General features: G+C 44.7%; 1 protein-coding gene and 1 pseudogene across 3 annotated transcripts in view; one reads left to right on the forward strand and one right to left on the reverse strand.

Annotated features, from left to right (window-relative positions):
• Positions 1 to 539: 539 nt before the first annotated feature.
• On the reverse strand, positions 540 to 17,057 carry LOC115308646 (annotated as a pseudogene). The gene is made up of 4 exons (XR_003916558.3): positions 16,838 to 17,057; positions 7,841 to 7,989; positions 3,700 to 3,820; positions 540 to 3,160 (listed from the first exon to the last, which is right to left on the reverse strand). The product of XR_003916558.3 is annotated as a methionine-R-sulfoxide reductase B1-like (transcript).
• A 164-nt stretch (positions 17,058 to 17,221) lies between these two features.
• The window catches only part of LOC8034106 (ubiquitin domain-containing protein UBFD1), a 49,887-nt gene continuing 48,575 nt past the window's right edge, over positions 17,222 to 18,533 (forward strand). For both annotated transcript variants that reach the window (XM_029966700.3, XM_029966701.4), the window contains exon 1: positions 17,222 to 17,272. In XM_029966700.3, coding sequence (XP_029822560.2) covers positions 17,239 to 17,272 — 34 coding nt within the window. In that variant the 5' untranslated portion in view covers positions 17,222 to 17,238. The remainder of the gene's footprint in view (positions 17,273 to 18,533) is intronic.

Here is an 18,533-nt window from a genome sequence, read left to right on the forward strand (position 1 = left end):
GTACCGACCCTCACACATCCCACCTTTTCCGAGAAACGTTAGTGTGTTGCAAGCAGCAGGCGATCATAGCCCACCTTGCTGGATCTTCCAAACCGGTTGTGACGTGCACCTCCCAAAGAAGCGCAATGTCTTCCTGTACTGAAAATCGCAGCCGCAAGGATGCCGCCGTCTTGTTCTTAACGGCGGCTGGTCCTGGGAGCCGCCATTTTTTTAGTGATTGCCTTGGCTTTATTTAGCCACTTCTCGTGCATAATAAATCCTCCTTAGAGGGACGTAAACTCTTAATATATGCACACAATTTCCGAAAGATAGCACCCATAAAGTGCAAAACTTTGTTAGCGTTTGGCGCTAGCGAAGTTTTGGGACCTTCTGATGGGCAACCAAAATCTAGGCCTTCTCGCATTAAGCCTCCACCAGGTTCCGGGGCACCTCGGCCGGGATTCGAACCCGCCACCCCGGGATCCATAGGCCGGTGCTTTGCCCCAGAGCAGCCAAGGTGGCCGTTTTCAACGTCGAAAGGAAGCGACAGTGCACACAAGAACAGTTGTATAAGCCAAACTTTTAATAGAGTTCATAAGGCACGGTAGAAGACAATCATTACATGCAATCCTTATTGCAATCTCATCGAGGTGAAAAATACAACAAATGAACTAGCACAAGAGGAGTGACCATTGGGGATTTCCCTAGAAATAGAAATTGGGGGGTGGTGTCGAATTTCCAGGGGTCTGGGAGTTAGGCTCAAGGAGGCAATTTCTTTTCTCTATTTACTTCACTATTTTTTTGCTGTTCCTTTTTGTGTGTGCCCGACAGAGGTTCCGGAACTCTACATTCAACGTTAATGTTTAAGCATTTAAAGAAGAATGCACAATTTTCTTAAGAAAGCACAAAGTAATGCAAAAAGCAACATCAAAATATCAGTCGCGGCATCCATACTGCGATGCCGCAATGAATGTAAACAACGAACACACCTCTTCAATGAACAAACCTTTCCTCTGTTCTCCTTCACCCAAGGAGCTAAGCAGCGGAAAGGCGCGACAAAACAGCTCGTGCCTTGATGCTATTGGGACGTTAACTCCATGTAGGAACCACTTTTGAGCCAGCGTGCTCAAGAAAACAACGGTTTTGCACAAAATAAATATTAATTATTTTTCTTAGCAGAAGATTATTTCAGGGAGTGCCCTCAGACAAGCTAGGGGGGTCTACCCCCCTTCCTCCCCCAGGGGGTGGGTAGGGAAATCGCTGGCGACTATAGTTTAACATGCAGGTCACAAGGAAAAGACTACAAAATATTTCACTGGCTTGCAAGCTGAGCCAATCACATTATGCCATCAGAAATTTGGTATGTTGAGTATCGAAATATGATTTGGCAAGCAATCGTATCGGCAAAGGCCAGAGGCGAGGTAACAGACGCAAGTGCTTGTCCCTTCTTTGAAGTACAGTGTCGTGTTTGTTCCAGGGCTACTTGGAACATTTCAATAATACTTCAATGCTATAGATCACGGAACAAAAAAGAAAACCACAGGTGCCCTTTGGCATTTAATATTGTTTATTCCCTCTTCGCTGGGTTTGTTCAGCATGATGTCGAGTGCATTTTTCACACCCGATTTTTTTAAAGATCGAAGTTGCTTCAAGTTTATGATTATGCATCCTTCTAAAACGCTTGAAAACATGAAACAAACTCGCTAAAATGTTGTTCCGGTCGCACCTTCCTCCAGCAGTGCATGCTCACAAGGTACAAAAGTTGATTTATACATAGATACGTCGCACACATTTAGAGGTAGGGAGAGAGCTGGTAGCGGGGCAGAACCTCAAAGACAGCCTGGCCAGTGTCCTGCGGGAAGCTTCTTCAGCAACACTGCGCCCGTCAACTCGACAGGCTTTGTCAGTGCTGCGTCATTACTGCAGAAGGCACCGCCAAGCCGCTCGTCGTCTGCCCCACTCCCAGCGAAAAGGCGGGAAATGAGCCAACGCGCCGACCACCCACGTGCATTCGAAGGTTAACCTGTACATTGCAGATAACAGCGTCAAAACATCAAAGGTCTACCCAGTAAATGGGGTAGACTTCTTGCCGTTGCACTTTGCTTCTCGACGTCTGAAAGTCAGAAAATAGCGACTCGAAAGTAGTTTACTGGTTCAGAGGAGAGGGAATAACGAAACAGCTGCTAGATAACACAGTCATAGTGCTGAATATTGGGCGTCGCTGGAAGAAGGCCAACGTGGGGCAGACTAGACACGCGTTCCGATGGGAGTCTTGTTCAGTATCCAATGGATCCCTCCCCTCCACAGTTGTCAAAGCCATCTGTATTTCATGCGCCAGTTTAAGCTTAAGATGACTGTCTGAACAAAGATTATACTACACACAAAAGTGGCATTCACACTGCTGGCAAGAAGGTTAAAAGAGATACAAGGCGTGCTCAGAGAACTAGCCTCGTAACTCTTAACCTTCTTGCCAGCAGTGTGAATGGTGTTTTTTGTGTGTGATGTAATCTTTGTTCAGCTGGCCCATCGAGAGCAATAAACCAACTAGCTCAGCTTAAGCCCGTGTTGAGACGGCCGCTCTTGAAAAAAAAATCCTATATGCACCCAAAGCGAATACGTGGTTCTGACGACATTCAGAGAATGCCCAATGGATACTGGGACCATACATGAATTTGTGCCCCAACATGACTTAGTTGCATTCCCCTGCAACAAAACAGTCTATGAAACAAGTTCACGCTCGCAGTCTTTGGCAAACCTCAAGCCAAGTGTCGCACACAAGAGAAAGTGGAATACACGAAACTGGGTAGTGGTGTGTAAAATGTATCATTCAGACAAAGAAAGGTTTCTCCTAACACGATCGGGTGGGATAAGCGCGTCGGCTCACTCCACTTTGTCCGCGGCGGTACATCCGTCACTGGTCTATGGCACCGAAATTGCGACCAAATTTACATATCGAAGGCATCATCGTTCCAAGGCACCATTTTGAAGACCCCATTATACGGCAAGCACAGCACGCCAAGCGAAGCGGGTGGAAGCTAGAAAGCATCTGTAGCTGTCGTCCCGGCAACGGTTGCAGATGGTGCTGGTGGCCGCTACATGAGGCTGCACCGGTAGAGGAGTCCCACCGGCTTGGGCGTCTGGTCGAGAGTTGGACCGTTCCCCGCTTCGGACGAAGTCCCGTCTGAAGTGAAAGGGGCCTAGATCGTCGGAAGACCCAGAGGTCGAGAGAAAAGCAGCGGAGCAGCAACCGGCAAAAGCGCACGAGAGAGAGAGAGACAGCCAAGGACATGTCACCAGCAGACAGTGGAAAGCCACCCTCGTCTCTGCAGCCCGAATAAGCCTGCGCTCGCATTCTGCTTCGCAGCGCTTCTAAGTCCACCAGTGGTCAGCTGTTGGTAGAAACATCTTCTGTGGCAACTTTCCAGTTACGTAAGAACATGGTCTCGAGTAAATAACTGACTATCAACGACTCGGCTAGAACTAAAGTGGACGCAAGTCTCACGTAAGTTGAACCATAGAGAGACCGCTCTCCGACAATCCTCGTATGCGGGGATCCCGTAGACTATGAAAAAATGACTATCGGCTAAACGGACGGCGACTGGCGACACCTTGCGGACGCAGGCGCATGCTCTGCGGCCCGTTTGCTGGGACTAGAGCCGGACGCACGAGGAAGACATGCACGGCTGGACCGAGCACATTACGAGGACTCCTTTGCTTCACCTGCTTCCGAGTTGGGGACCAGGCGCAGGGACTCGGAGAATATTCAGAAGCGGGACTTCTTGTCGGGGCCGTCCTTTAGGAACTCGTGCCCCAGACCCTGATTGCACTTGCCGCAGAACACCTGCACGCGTGTGCAAAGAGGAACAAGGCAATTGTTGGACATGTCGTAAACTGACCCCTGGTGGTTTGCTGCCAGCCACTCTTCTGTAACAAAAAGAACATTTAACAAAAATTGATTTAACTCGGAAAAATAAGGACATAAGGACTGCATCGGGAGCCTCTGCTCATGCTGTTCTTGACCTCTTAACAGAAACACGGTGCAACCCACTCGTGACAAATTCCAAAGGTTTGTGAAATGTCTTATGCCGGGGGTTTGCTACGAGTTGACGAGCAGTCGCTTGTGGTAAGCCCTACTCAAAATTTGTCATTTCCTTTGCTGTAACAGATTTTTGGTATACGTGAAATGGAGGAGCTGTCGTAAGTGAGCTGCAAAGTACCGGCAAGCTGTGTTTGCATCTTCTGAATGCATACATGAGACAAAGGATCCAATGCAGTAAGTTTTTGCAAATTACGTCCCTCAATGTCTGGGACCAATTCCTGGACATTTTCAAGTTCTGTTCCTTGAGCAGCCGGTTCGCAAATGGTAATTTTTGCGCTCGGCCCTTCTGGGTTTCCGAAGGCCCAACACAAAAATTATAACCTTACTGTCGAGAGCAGTTTTTCTAAAAGGGTAACTGCAAAGAAAAAAAAGTGTATTTATAAACAGCCTAATTGGGGCAAGCATGTCACAAAACAATTTTTCCAACAAAAACAAAATTTTTTACAGCAATATTTATCGCGCGGGACTGATTTTAGTTTGCGGCTATTTCGTCCGTTTTAAACTGCGCGCCACAAAGTTGGTATTATACGTCGCGGAGTGACGTATTCCAGCCACTCCGTGCGCGTCGAAAGAGCGGGAGTTTCAAATGTGGATAGGTTGTGACTCCGACTAAATTACGTCGTGTGGCGTAAATATTGCTAAACAAATTTGTTTTTTTCGCGGAAGATTTGTTTTGTGACATGCTTGTCCCAATTAGGCTGTTTAAGAAAACACTTTTTTTTCTTTGCAGTTACCTTTTAATAGGTTGGCCCTTGTAGACTGTGATGTCCAGGCAGGTGTAAATGTTTTGTCAGGGTAAGCATCCTTTGGAATCGTTCCAGACTCAAAATATGCCTCATTATGTATATATTACGATAAAATTTTATTTCTTTCTTAGGAAAGTATAATTTGTGATAGGTATGTTCCATCCAGGCAATAATAAAAAGAGTATTTCGGTAGTTCAGTGTTTGAGTGCGGCTCAGGTGTGGGTTCAGAGCTTGTTTTGCGCACTCTCGTGGCAGATAGCGGCGCTACCACTAGTGCTCTGCCCTATCTCGGTTATTTTGTTGCTTGTTTCAAATTTTAACTGGAAAAGAGCTTTATTGTCACAGGAAGAAAAAGGTTGACGTCTGCAAGCGCAAGGAAAGGCGACGTGTCCTCCACGCGCGGGTCCAGCTTAGCCGACGAATAAATATGGGAACTTATTTGAAAGTGGCAAGTGCTCGATAACACCTTTTTGGTGACTCATAAACTTATAAAACTAGCAATTTGCACAAAAATAAAGGAATAATTTACTCTGCCTCTAGATGTTTCTCGCTCTCCACTTTCCTGAATGCTTCAACAGTACCGCACAGTGAAGATCTCTAATCAAGTAGCCAGGAAACAGCAGCGAGAACAAACATCTGTAGGCTAAGTTAAGCTCTTTTTAAGCCACAGGCACACTGCTTTTAATGTACGCAGTCTGTAGACACATTTGTCTTGCATAGGGATGTCGCGAACCACCCTAGGTTCGATTTCGAAAGGTTTCGATATTTGCGAAGCGAAGTGAGGTTCGATTTCGAAAAATTTCGATATTTTCGTACCGACCGAGGTTCGATTTCGAAAAATTCGCAACTTTTGTCCACAGCGGAGTTTCGAATTCGAAAATTTCGAAGCTTTCACGGTTTCTAAAATTTCGAATTCGAATATTTCGATTTTTTTTTACTTCAGGTTCGATAAATTCGAAGATCTCGAAATTCTTTGTAAAAAAAATTCGAAAACTTCGAACGCTTCGAATTTTTATAGACATGAAGTTCGACCAATTCGAAGATTTCGAATTTCTTTCTGCATAAAGTTCGAAAAGTTCGAAGGCTTCGATTCTCTTTTAACGCTAAATTAAAAAAAAAAAAAAAAAAAAAAAAAAACTTCGAAGATTTTGAATTTTTTTCTAGTCCAAGTTTTCAAAGTTCGAAGTCCGATTTTCAAGTTTTTCTACAGTTTCAGTTTCAAATAACGTTTTCCCGACTCACTGGTTTTCACAAAATCAAGTTTAGAAAAGTTAGGGTGTGATATCTAGATTCTGCGAAGTTGGGTCAGGCAATTAAATGAGACGACGAGTGTCCCGGACATGCTAGAATATTTGCCAGTGCAGAATTGTGACCGCCAGCCCCGGGGGGGTCTTTATCACGCAGTAGTGATTGCACGAACACACTGTTTTACGAGACTCATCCAGTTCGAAACGGCCAGTGGCGAGCAGGAGGTTGAGGCTCAGAAAAACCCCGATCCGGTGCTTATTTTAATCTGAAATTATTTATGCATATGTATAGCTACTGTCGCTCTTCACTGCATAAAAGGTTGCGTAGATGGTCATTGTTAGAAACTCGTTGTCAGAAGGCACTGCTCGTCACATGCTTAGTGGTTCGGAAGTTCAAAGCTGTCTTTTCGACCTAAACACCTGTGCCGATAGTAACAAAAGAAAAAAAAAAAGAAAAAAAAAAAAGAATAAATGCGGGAATAAAAAGCAGGAGAAAAAAAAAACTATCAAGAATTCGTCGGAAGTGTTCTATTCTTGCATATTCAGAGGTTCAGAACTTCGAAACAAGTTTCTTTTACCAAAATGTGTACAGGCTAAAAGAAACACGTCCCAAAAACGTGAAGCGAAAAAAAAAAATGTTTTTTTTTAATGACGTGCTGAACTTGAACACTACTAGAAATCTTCTGCCATGAATTAATTTATTCCTTAACGTGAAAAACAATAAATACATTATTTTGTATTCTGCAGATGGCAATGATATGTACTGTCTGTGGTGTTAATTTAAATGCGATACCTCAAACAACTTAGACGAAAATAAATATCAAGTTTAGGTCATAATTGCATGCAGATACATGTTTGGACATTTCTTCGAAACTCACGTTGAATAACAATAATCACATCTTAGGACGGCACTTACCTAGGCTATACATAGATCATTCTTAAAAAAGTATAACATATCTACCATAAATAGCTCCGGCTGCAGCGTGCTTCAAATCAGGCACAAACGATAATCGTCAAAAACCCGTCGTCTGTTCTCGCCCCTTCGGGGATTTATTTCTTTAAACCTAAGCATGCCAGAACATTGAAATAAATGACATTGTCTTTCGTAAGGAACGCAGCACCGCGCGTAAAAGTTCGAGAAAAAAAATTACGAATGTACCCCACTACTTGAAATCAAATGAAACCGTCCGCCGGTCTTTCGAAGTTCGACGAACGTCGAACTTTTACCCTAAAAGTTCGAAGTTCGTCGAACTTCTGACTTTTCAGAATTCGAAAGTTCGAAACTTTTCGAATCATCTTGATAAATAAGTTCGAAATTTCGAAATTCATCGAATTTTTTGGTCAGTCAAGTTCGAAAGTTCGACAAGCATCGAACCTTGCAGCGCAATAAATTCGAAAGTTCGAAAAAGATCGAATTTTTTAGCGTAATAAGTTCGACGGTTCGAAAAGCGTCGAACTTCTTAGCTTAACAAGTTCGAAAATTCGACCTCCGTCGAATTTTACGATATAAACAATTCGAAAAATCGAAATCTTTCGAACCTTTCGAACCGCTTGATTCGATCATCGAAACTTCGATTCGAAAAAAGTTCGCGGCATCCCTAGTCTTGCATGAACTGTCTGCAGACGTACTGAAAGCATGCAAGCCTGCTTGAGGTACGTCCACACACATGAAACGTGTATGGCGTACGAGCAGTGCGACAGCGGCTTGGCGTGTTTTATGGGGAAAAACAAACACTGGTGCACAACAGGTAAAAGGCGAGAGGAAATGCCTTGAGTGCGCCGGGCCGTCCCATCTCGGGGCGCTTGGTGACACTGTCTGCATGCACAGTCTCCGTGAAGGCCGGCCACGGGGAGTTGTGGGAGAACTTGGAGCGGCTCGAGAACAGCTCGTACCCGCACTGCGAGCACACGTAAGTCCCTGCGGGAAAGCGGCCTTTTTTTTACTCCCATTGAGAACTCGGAACGCAGTTCTAGGGTCGTAATAGAGCCTTTTCTAAAGTCGGTCGAGCCACGCTGGTGGCCGCCATATAATGGGCATGGCTCCCTGCACGTGCGATTGGATTCGAGTTCACATTGAGCACCGACGTGCCGCTCGTGTCAACTATGTTCGGACTTGAATACGGGCCTAATGCCGATGCAGCGCCCGTGTCCAATGCATCCCAACGTGCGCGCCAACAATGCGGCGACCTCGGATAATTGAACCAGCGGCTACTGGAAAGCCCACTCTCGAAAATGGTCAACTTGCGGGCGATTACGACCAGGTCTGTTAGCGACGGTTAGTGTGAGGCACACTTTTGGACTGCACAGAAGGAAAAGTATGGGGTGGCTTCAACACATAGGCTTTCTTTAAGACTGCCCGTAAAAACCGGTGCCTGCACGTAGCAATCTTCCAATTTTCATCCAAGGTCTATTTGGAGCGGTGAATTCTAACTTCTTAAATTTCAAGGCATAGTTCACTTTCTGCGAAAAATTAGAACAAACTTCCTGTGGTCAACGGTACACAACAGTGCGGACGACCTAGCTAGTGAGCGCAGAGAGCTTAGACTTGAGAGAGGAAGCACCTAAAACCACAAACTTTGCTTGCAATTTAATGGAGAGCGTCTCCTGTGCAGATTGGTTGCTCTTGCATATTCTCTTTTTCTCGTGCGAGTTGAAACATGGCGACGCCAGTGTGAGCTCCCAACCAGTTCCGGTTCTCAACTACATAGCGGGTTTTGCAGTATTTGCCAAGTCGCGCCATCTTCTGGAAATGGCTACTTATAGCACTGTCAGGCTTCTCTCTTACGATAAAAGAATGATGAGTAAAAAATTAGTAAATATACGCAAATTGGAAGTGGGGGCAACCTACCAAATAGCCATCAAGTTTGTTGCCAAACAAAAAAAGGTGAATATAGCAGTTGTTGCGTCGGGAGGAACATAGCAGAGAGGCTGAGCAAATCCTCTAGATGCTCGACAGTTTGGCCACCTTGTCGTACCACATATTGCAAACACGGCCTATAAGCCATGGAACCCAGAGAGAGTAGTTGGAATCACTTTCGAATCTAGGCACACTGATATGCTTGTGGAGCCACCTCCCAATGGCGTCGTCTGCTCGCTGTTCACCCTGGCAAGTTTGCTTCTCTCCTTGTGCAGAAATGTCAGGAGGCAAAAGGTGCTATTGGAATACACCTTTCAGGAACATCTGAAAACGCTATGGGCAGGCGCCGATTCTTTTGGCCAAGCTTAGAGCAAGTCTGGGTAGTTATACCATTTCAACGAGACCACACCAGCTGCGATGACCTTCAAAGATGCTGAAAGAACAGAGATGCACAGAGCACAATCAGGCTGGTAAAGAAAGAAAGGACGACTTCCCTTCTTTCTGTTGGTCAGAGTCACATCTAAGGACTGTCCATTGAATCTCCCAAATATTGCTGCTTCACCCAATGTGAATCATCTGGCAGACCCTGGGTTGAGAAGGTTTCAGAGGATGGCCTATATTGCCACTTTAAGGCCACGGTCCCACTGAATGTGGCAGTTTAGGTACTTTTCGGCAGGCCATTACTCATCTCCTTTTAAATACTGTTTCGTGGGATTGATGTCATTTGAAAGGCAACGCAATCCTCTTTCATTTCATATTATGTATGTGTTGGTTTTTACTGTTCATGCGCATTTGTAGCGTTGCGAATATGATGGCGCGGACCCTCACTTGCTCCCCTAGTTCATGTTTTATGAACAATCCATTGAAGATAACACGGTTCCAATATAGCCGTTTTGTTAAGATGATGTCGGAGCAGAATCTAACGATCCACTTTTTTGATATTTGCACTACTTTGTTTTTTTCATCCCTCCAAATATTGCCCTAAAATTGACATTTTTCCGCACAAATATGTTTTTAATGACAAGAGCTAGGGCAATGAAATTAGCTACAGATGTAGTGCTTATAATTGGTAATATGCAGAAAAAAATTTAATGTTGTGTGAATTTTTTTTGTTTAGATATTTTATATCAAACATAGCACTTTTTTGTGCTTCGTGTCATGGTAGTTCAAATGCCGCTGAAGAAATAATTAAACTATGATAAAATCTTTTATAACATTTAGAGCTACAATGGTTGCCCAAAAGGTGGACGATGGCTTTTTTTCATTTTCAAAGTCATAACGCTCCAGGAGCCCTTCAAACTTACCTGTTTTTGACGCATATCTGTTTTGGACATCAAACAGATTTATTGGCATTTAATAACATTTATAGTTTGGAATAGATATACATTGCGATGTATTAAATTTTCACAATGATATTGCTTTGGTTTCTTAATAGGTGTAGAGCTTAGCTAATTTTAAAAACAATTAAAAACTGTTTGGGTGTTTTGTTGCGCTACCTGGCGGATGGCAGACAAACTGCTGATTTCTAATGTTCAAAAAATTTCCGAGGGCGGCGTTGGCGTCTGTATCATCATCAATCTCCGTGTCTTTTTACCCTCACATTTAAAAAATATATTGGAAGATTTACTATCGATAACTGAATGGTTTAAGTACTGGGTCAGGCTAATAAATCTAAGACCAATATTTACACAACCGTAGCGTGATATAATGTGTTCATTATTCGATATGATTGAAATCAATAAACAATGAAGACGAAGAGGAAAAGAATACACCCGAGTTCACTTTATGCCTAGAGTCACTAAATGAGCTTTAAAGCATCGGCACTCCGTTCCCCAAAATTGTTTTGGGCGCCGCCATTTTGGATCTTGCTCAGAGCAAACGCAACTGCCGATCATCGTGATCTAAAAGTACGATTTCCTCAGCATTAGATGCGGTGCTAGGAAGCTGATGCAATATTGCAATGCTCTGTCGCGGGTTGTTTAAACATTTGTGAGGGAGGGAAAAGCGTTTCCTGTGATTTTAGATAAAGTTTCATATAACTGGCAACCATGATTTTAAGCCACAATATGGCCAAGTGTCGTTACTCTGAACCGTAGCTAATTTACTGGCACAAGCGGGAACAATGAAGAAGAGGCAGGTGTCAAAAGGTAGTGGCTTGTGGAATCCACGGGGCTTACGATATGGCCCCTCCAGGTATTACTGGGTGGAGCACTTCATGTGCCCTTTGCTTAGGGTGGAGCACGACATCTGGCCATTTTGTCCCCCTCTTTTATTTTTATTTTTTGTTCAGAAGCGCGTGAAAGAGCGTGTCCCTGCACGCGCTCGTGGCGCTGATTGTGCTATGGCGACATTTTGTTTTCGTCGATTTCTTTGTATTTTCTCCGTGAGCGCGTGCTGTAGGCATCGGGTACTACAGAGGGTGGCATCACCCTAAACAGAAGGACATTAAGGCACCCTAGGTATTACAAGCCTCTTGAACAAGAGCATGAATAGTGTTATTAAATAAGCTACGCTTCAGAGTAGCCACGCTTGGCCTTAGTATGGCTTAAAATTATGGTTGCCAGTTATTTGAAGCTTTATCTGAAATCACAAGAAACGCTTTTCCGTCCCCCACTTTAAACAGTTTGCGACAAAGCAAAGCAACATTACATGAGCTTCCTAACACCGAATCTAATGCTGACGATGTCGCACTTTTGAATCATGACGATCAGCAGTTGCGCCTGCTCTGCACAAGCACCAAAATGGCGGCGTTCACAACACTGTCGGGGAAGAGAGTGCCGATACTCTAAGCGCAGCTCATTTATTGGCTCTAGATGCCGCGAAACTCCTTTTCCCTGACTGAAACTGAAAGCAAATATAAATAATACACCATTATTATAGCTTATTTAGTTATAACCAAATACACATAATGAGAGGAGGAAGCGGGCGGGTAGAAGAAACGCGGGTTTTATACGCGACCGTTCTAACCGTCTCAAAAGAGAGAACGCACGAGCTTGCGCTGGTTTAGAAAAAAAGGCATCCAAGGAAAAGAGGCGGCACACTGTGTTCTTTGTTATTATGCGTCTAATTGCAAATTGTTGTGCGTACGTTTATTCAGCCGGAAGTTAGTCTGCCTTAGTGGGCGTCTGGTGTCTCAGCTGTAGATGACCAATTTAGCCAGTGCGGTACAACCGAAAACCTGGGGTCTTCAACGCGCGCCACGCAGTAGTGATGCACGACCGCACGCCGGTACGATGCTCTTCCAGATCGAAACGGGCAGGGGCGGGGTGGGTTCTGCAGCGCGAGCTTTCGCTCCCAGTGCTCCGAGCTGGTGTGCGCTAGACCATGCACTCGGCAACCAACTCCCCCTTGTGCGTCTAATTTATATACAGGTATAAGTATTTGAAGATCGACAATGGACGTCGATCGTCTCGAGGTAATGAAACCTAATAACATTATATAAATTATAAACTGGTTGAAGGACTGAACGACTTAATTTTTCAATTCTTGGATTGTAATGTGGCGGTAGCCTATTGTACTTACTGTTGATGAAGAGCAATATGAGGTGACGAGGTAGTGATTAAATGATGAGGCTCTATAAGGACGACGACATTAATGGGTGTTGAACCACAACGTACAGTGCCAGACTTGTTTCAAGTATCGTGTACCTAAAGACTTTCTTCACCCGCAACAGTATATGGTAGAATCAATGAGGATGTTGCTTTACAACTGTACGTGGAACAGGAAAACTGCACTGTGCAGAAGCGCGGCTTATTCGTTAATATGAGGGACGGATTTCTAGCAGCATTCCCTGATTGACTACTTGGAACAAATGGCCTCGTTGACGTAAAGTGTCCCCGTTCCAAAAGATTCTTGAAGCATACTTAAACCGCAAAGGAGTATGAGGCGAAAAATAAGAAAAAGGAGTCTGGTGTGAAAGGTCCAGATCACCACCGTAGCTTCTACTATCAAATACAAGGGCAGTTACACAATACACAAAGGAAGGTTTGTGATTTAGTTATATTTACACATAAGGGCATTGATATCCAACCTATTCAGAGAGATGACACCTCCTGGTCAACCAACATAGAGCCTTTTCTACTCAAGTTTTACATGGAAGGCCAGACTTCCGCTGAAATTCCTCACGTAGACGAGTTGTCCGACCGAATAAACTACCATTACTCCCGATGTGGTTATCTCTCGATCTTTGTTCGTAAGCGATAGTATCATGAGATCGAGGGGTGTGGCTATTCTTCCGCCGAATATTGCTTCGGCGGGTTTTTTTCCGTGTAAGATGAGACCGACGCGTGTTGCCGGAACAAGAACCTGGCGATTCTTCACTGAACTGCTTCTTCCGTAAGCTTCAAAAGGAATTATTTTTTTTCGTTTCGCACACCATCTGTTCTGCTTGCACGTTAGTTGCAGGATGGTATGGTGCACTAATATGATGCCTGATGCCGTTTTTTGTTTTTTTCTTCAAAAACTTGTTTATTTCATTTGAAGCAAGATTTGGCGCGTTATCAGAGAAAAGTATTTTCGGTAGGGCAAAAGTAGGTAAAAAAGACCGTAGAACGTCAATGACGTGTTTGGACGTCGTGGCAGACATCGCGTAAACTTCCAGCCACTTAGAGTACGCATCGTACATGACTCCGCAGATGTGGATACGTTTCGCCACCCACCGACTGAATAGTGGATCGTTTTCAGTTACTGTTCGAGTCTTTCCACAAAGTTAGCCCAGGTGCCAGGACTTTTGTCGAAAGCGGTAAGTGTTCGAAACGTCGACAACGTCGGTAGCCACGTGTTGTGCTTGAAACTGGACACTTACCAATCGCTGAGGAGAAACTTGCTTGTTCGTCTGCCATGAGTCGTCCGATATCCGGTCATCACCACAACACCATCTCCCGACAAAACTGGTCTTCATTGTCCACATGTCCATGGTTAGCAATCACTTCAACTTATAAATTCCCGAACGCTCATAACTTGCCGTCGCTAAACGCCGTTCATTCATAGCGTCTTTATTGCAAATAAACGTCTTCCTATTTCTTCTGATGGTTTCCCTAAGCTGTACTTACAACATAATGTGTGTCGGTACTTCCGAAAATATTGCAACGGCGTTTGTTTTCCGGGAACTATAATGTAACAACTTTTACAACATCTTCCGGACCAAGTGAAACACAATATTTCGTGCGTTATTTTAGTCGTCATTAAAATGGTGAGGTAAGTACCGTAAATCGCGAAGCAGTTTACTCGACGTCCGCTTCCACTGGTTGAGTCTACTGAGCGTGCATTCCTGCAGAGGAAATTTTCATTGATAGAATATTGACACGTCAATCAACATTTGATTCCTTCTTGGTAAGATTTATTGCGAAAGCACGTTACAACCGCCGACCGCATCTCCCTATATCAGACAACAATTTATACCCAGCCTGACATTCTCGCATACATCCGTTTGCTGGGCCACGCTACTTGAGCTAGCTGAGCACAGCTGGCAGCGGCGCGAGCAAGGCCACGAGGAGAACGTGATGGTGCTCGAGCCATCCCACTGTGAACCAATGTTTCGGCCACCCCACGGGTGCGTGTCGCCATCTATTGATTGAACTAACGCCTTGTTCAAGATGGCTGCCGTGGGACCGCAGCCTTTAAGCATAAATATATCCCTCTGCATTAATAAAAAAATCCGTCTGCTATTTTTATAGGTTTTCCCTATTTTCGTAAGGCCATGCTTTTCAGAAAGAGAAAAGCACCAGAAAATTAGTAGCCTCACAAGCTGATATAGTATGTGAGAAATCTTGTATTCAGCTCTGTAACTGCAGACCAGATAAACAAATTAATGGGTCATTCTTAAAAGAGAAAGTTGCAGAAGCATAAAAAAGACCAAACAAAAGAAGAACCTGAACAGACCTTTGGAACCTACTATGAAATATGTTTGGAACATTCTTCTATGTGCGGCCCAAATGATGTTCTCTATTTTTGGCGTCTCACTGGAACGACGAACACGCTGAGCCCCTGTGGGTCCCCGCTTCTGTTCAGTGACGCCCTTTCCAGTTCGTTCATTCCCTGTTGCGAGGCAGCCACGTAGCCAGGATTTTGTTTTTGGGGGGGGCCCACCCATGACAAAATGATGTATGAGGGGGAGGGAAGAGAGGAGATCCCAGCAAAATGGAAGATTTTGGGAAGGGGGGGGACCTGTGCTCCATTGCCCTGCCTGCCCTGCCCTGCCCTGCCCCCCCCCCCCACCCCCGGCTTCGTGGCCACATGCCTGTGAGGCATTGTGAAGACAACCAAAGTACTTCCAGCAAGCTCGTCTTGCATCGCAAGATGGATGATTGAATGGTAGCAGCTATACCCTTTGTATCGAGCAGCAGCTTGCGCCACCTAGCCTAGAAACATTCACGCTCCTTCTGCTTTAACTGTGACTTTCCTCAGATTTATAATACAGTTGGTGCTGCCTACCAAAACAGATAAAACAGAGGCACGTTTTTGGGGGCTCCCAATGCGGCCATGCTGACCGTGCGCTAGACAGGTTGTGAAGTGCAATTGGATTGCAGAAAGGCCTTTACAGAGCACCTCCAATGGCAGAGCGAGGCACTTCATCGGCGATGGCGTCTCCCATAGGGAGTAATTCTGTGGGCAGGTCAGGATTACAGTAGGTCATGGCAACTCCTCTCCGTGGCCAAAAAGGTTCCAAAATGTAATGCATGCAGTGTTGCACGTAGGGATTTCTGAAAGTAGTCTATCGAACCCGATGCCGAGCGTCCTTCTACACATTGATTTGAGGTTCAGCCAAATGCCGACGAAGTACACGTGTCCTATCTGTATCTTCGCTCCGTATCACTCTGATGACGCCAATACTCAAGTGTAGAGGCTTCGATCTAAACAAATTGGTGAGTTGGGGTTCAAAAGAAAAACAAATGAGATGATTGGACAGCAGGAGTATCGTCTACCAGAGTATGGCAACATCGTTACACACTGTAGATGAAAAATTTGGCCAGCCCAATTTAAAATTCCCATTAAGTTTCAATTGGAATTTTCCCATTGGTACCAATTGGGTTTTTGGACAATTAATTGGTCACTGTTGATGGGAACCATTTGGAACCCCATTCAGGTTCAAACTAGAAAAATAATTCCAATTGGTAAGACCCATTGGCCAGTGTGCTTCAAGTTGGAAACCAATAAAACCAAATTTTTCCAGTGAAAACCAGTTCGAATTCCAATTGAATTTAATGGGATTTTTAGCTAGGAGTGCAGCACGACTGCTGCTAGCCTGGGGTCTTTAACGATCGTGACGCAGCATAGTAATACACGAGCGCACGCCGGTACGATGCTCATTCAGATCGAAACGGGCAGGGGCCGATAGTCGGTTCATCACGTACTAAAAGCGCCAAAACACGGACAGAGGAATGGGACAAAAGTGTTGCGTTGTTGTCGTCTTTATTCTTTCTGTATCTTTTGGCGTATTTAGTGCGTTCCATCTAAAGATGCTCCAGTTCGCGCCGTCCCTTTCATGTTCTTGCGTTGTTGTATATATGATGCTTAACCAACTAGCCCAGCAGTTGATCTTAATTAACTACCCCAGATGATGAAACCTCCTGTTCAGATTCATAGGTGAGCGTTTCTCCGCCTCTACATCGCAGACACGTGCCGAGGCACGGGATTTCCCGGCATTTCTTTTTTCTTTCCTCCTTCCGACGACAGGAAACGCGACAATTTCGTTCACAGCGTAGGTGTAAAAGGCGCACCGGACGTCAGCCTCGACAGCCTTAGAAAAAAAAAGCGAACCGAGTAAGGTAGAAAGCACCATGGTTTCGAAACCTCTAAAATCAATAAGAGGTGGCAACAGAGCGCGAGCCGGTAGCCGATCGTGCTACGGCTCGGGTGACGACTGTGACGAAGGCGTATCGCTCGAAGCTACCCATGCATGGCGCCTTACCTGAAACGAACGTGTCTCTGTACTTCTCCGATCCGTTCCACGCGCAGTAAGCCATGCTTTCGCTGCCTGTCCAGCCGTCAAGCTACAGCAAGCGGGCGAAGGTTTGAATGATCGCGGACAGCTGCGATAAACTTCGTCACAGCAGAGAGGCTGATCGCTAAGCGGCTGAGCCAGCTGAGCTCAAAATAAAAACAAAGTGCCGATAATTAAAGAGCACCGGACCGAGGCAAATAAAATAAATTACCGCCTACTAAAGTAAAGCAAGTTATAAGTATCACTAATAATAATCACGTGATTTTTTCTCGTAAATATTTATAGTTTTGTTTTTACATCTTTTAGTTAAAAGAAACAAAAATATGTCGTCACTCGCGCTACAGTAGATTCGCAGTAAATTTTCACCGATGGCGTCCGAAAACAACACGGGCTCAACGGAAAGTGAGGATTTTCCCTGTTTGTTGGTCTTTCATCGCAGTTTGAGTGATTTAGTGACCGTTTTTACGTACACGTAATGTATTTTGCGCCCATGTTGAATTATTAAATGAATGGAAATTTCTACGGATGCGATGTGCCGCCTTAAAAAGAACCATGCTTACTCACTCAGCTGTTTGGGGCTGCAATACCACGCGAAAGACCGTTGTAGGTTGCGCAATTATTTTCGTCCCTGCTTTGGTGGCGTTTCATTGGAGATTTCTTTGTACTATAAAAAAAACGTTAGCGTCTTATTTCACTCTTCGTTGCCTAATTTTCTCTCTTCCAACCTACTTTTCAAAAATGCCCATTCACTCCTCCAACAGTGCGCACGCGAGCTGGTGGTAGCTAATCACCTCAAACTGTAACGCAAACAACGAAGGAAAAACCTTTTGGTGAAGGAATATTCAGAGAAGTGGAGGTCGGTTGACGATGATGGTATTTTCGGTTAGACCGTTTGTTTTCTTGTGAATGTGTATGTGCTTTGTTTCTGAAAGTGCTTTCAACAAAGGAGATCTCTGCGTAGAAAGTGTATGAAAGTGGCTGTGTGGGCATAAATCGGATGCTTGATCAATTAATCAGCTAGCTGAGTTCGAGACATTCCCTTCTGCGCCTGTTTCTTTGGCTAAAAGTGTTTTCCTTTTCTGCACGACAGTTTCTGGTGTTAAACGACATGATCCAACTTGCGTACAGTTCCATGACCCAGAACGTGGCCATTTTTTGATCGAGTAATTAGCCTAATTAATGACCGAAAGCGAGTTCCATAAGGTTCCAACGAAACGAACATAAAATTACGTTTGGAAGCTGTTTGAAACGACCGAAAAATGCATTTCGATCAGGCACATCCGTGTTCACAGATGTTTTCCGATGCCCTTTTTCTTTGTTTCTTTTATTCCACTCGCTTTTCATTCCATGACCATTTTTATTTAGTGCTTTCTCGCGGTACAGATGTACGCAATTAGTCAGCCGAACTCGACGATGTGGAAGAGAAAAAGCCAAGACTGCGGCCACAGGACGGTCGAGCGTCGGTTTCTAGCGACGTTGCGCAAGTTGTCTTTCTGGCCTCGTGTCGTGCCGCGTTTGTTTTTAAATCGATGATACAGCGACGGTCGCGCGCTTTTTCGAATTCGTTTCGGGTAAATTCGCAGCGTCACGATGTCAAGCGGGGAGATGACCTCGTGAACGGTGCGCTTGGAAAAGTGCTTGCGTCATCCGTCTAAATACAGCG

This window comes from Ixodes scapularis, unplaced genomic scaffold, assembly GCF_016920785.2.
Source record: "Ixodes scapularis isolate PalLabHiFi unplaced genomic scaffold, ASM1692078v2 PGA_scaffold6__148_contigs__length_123643588, whole genome shotgun sequence".
Lineage (NCBI taxonomy): Eukaryota > Metazoa > Arthropoda > Arachnida > Ixodida > Ixodidae > Ixodes > Ixodes scapularis.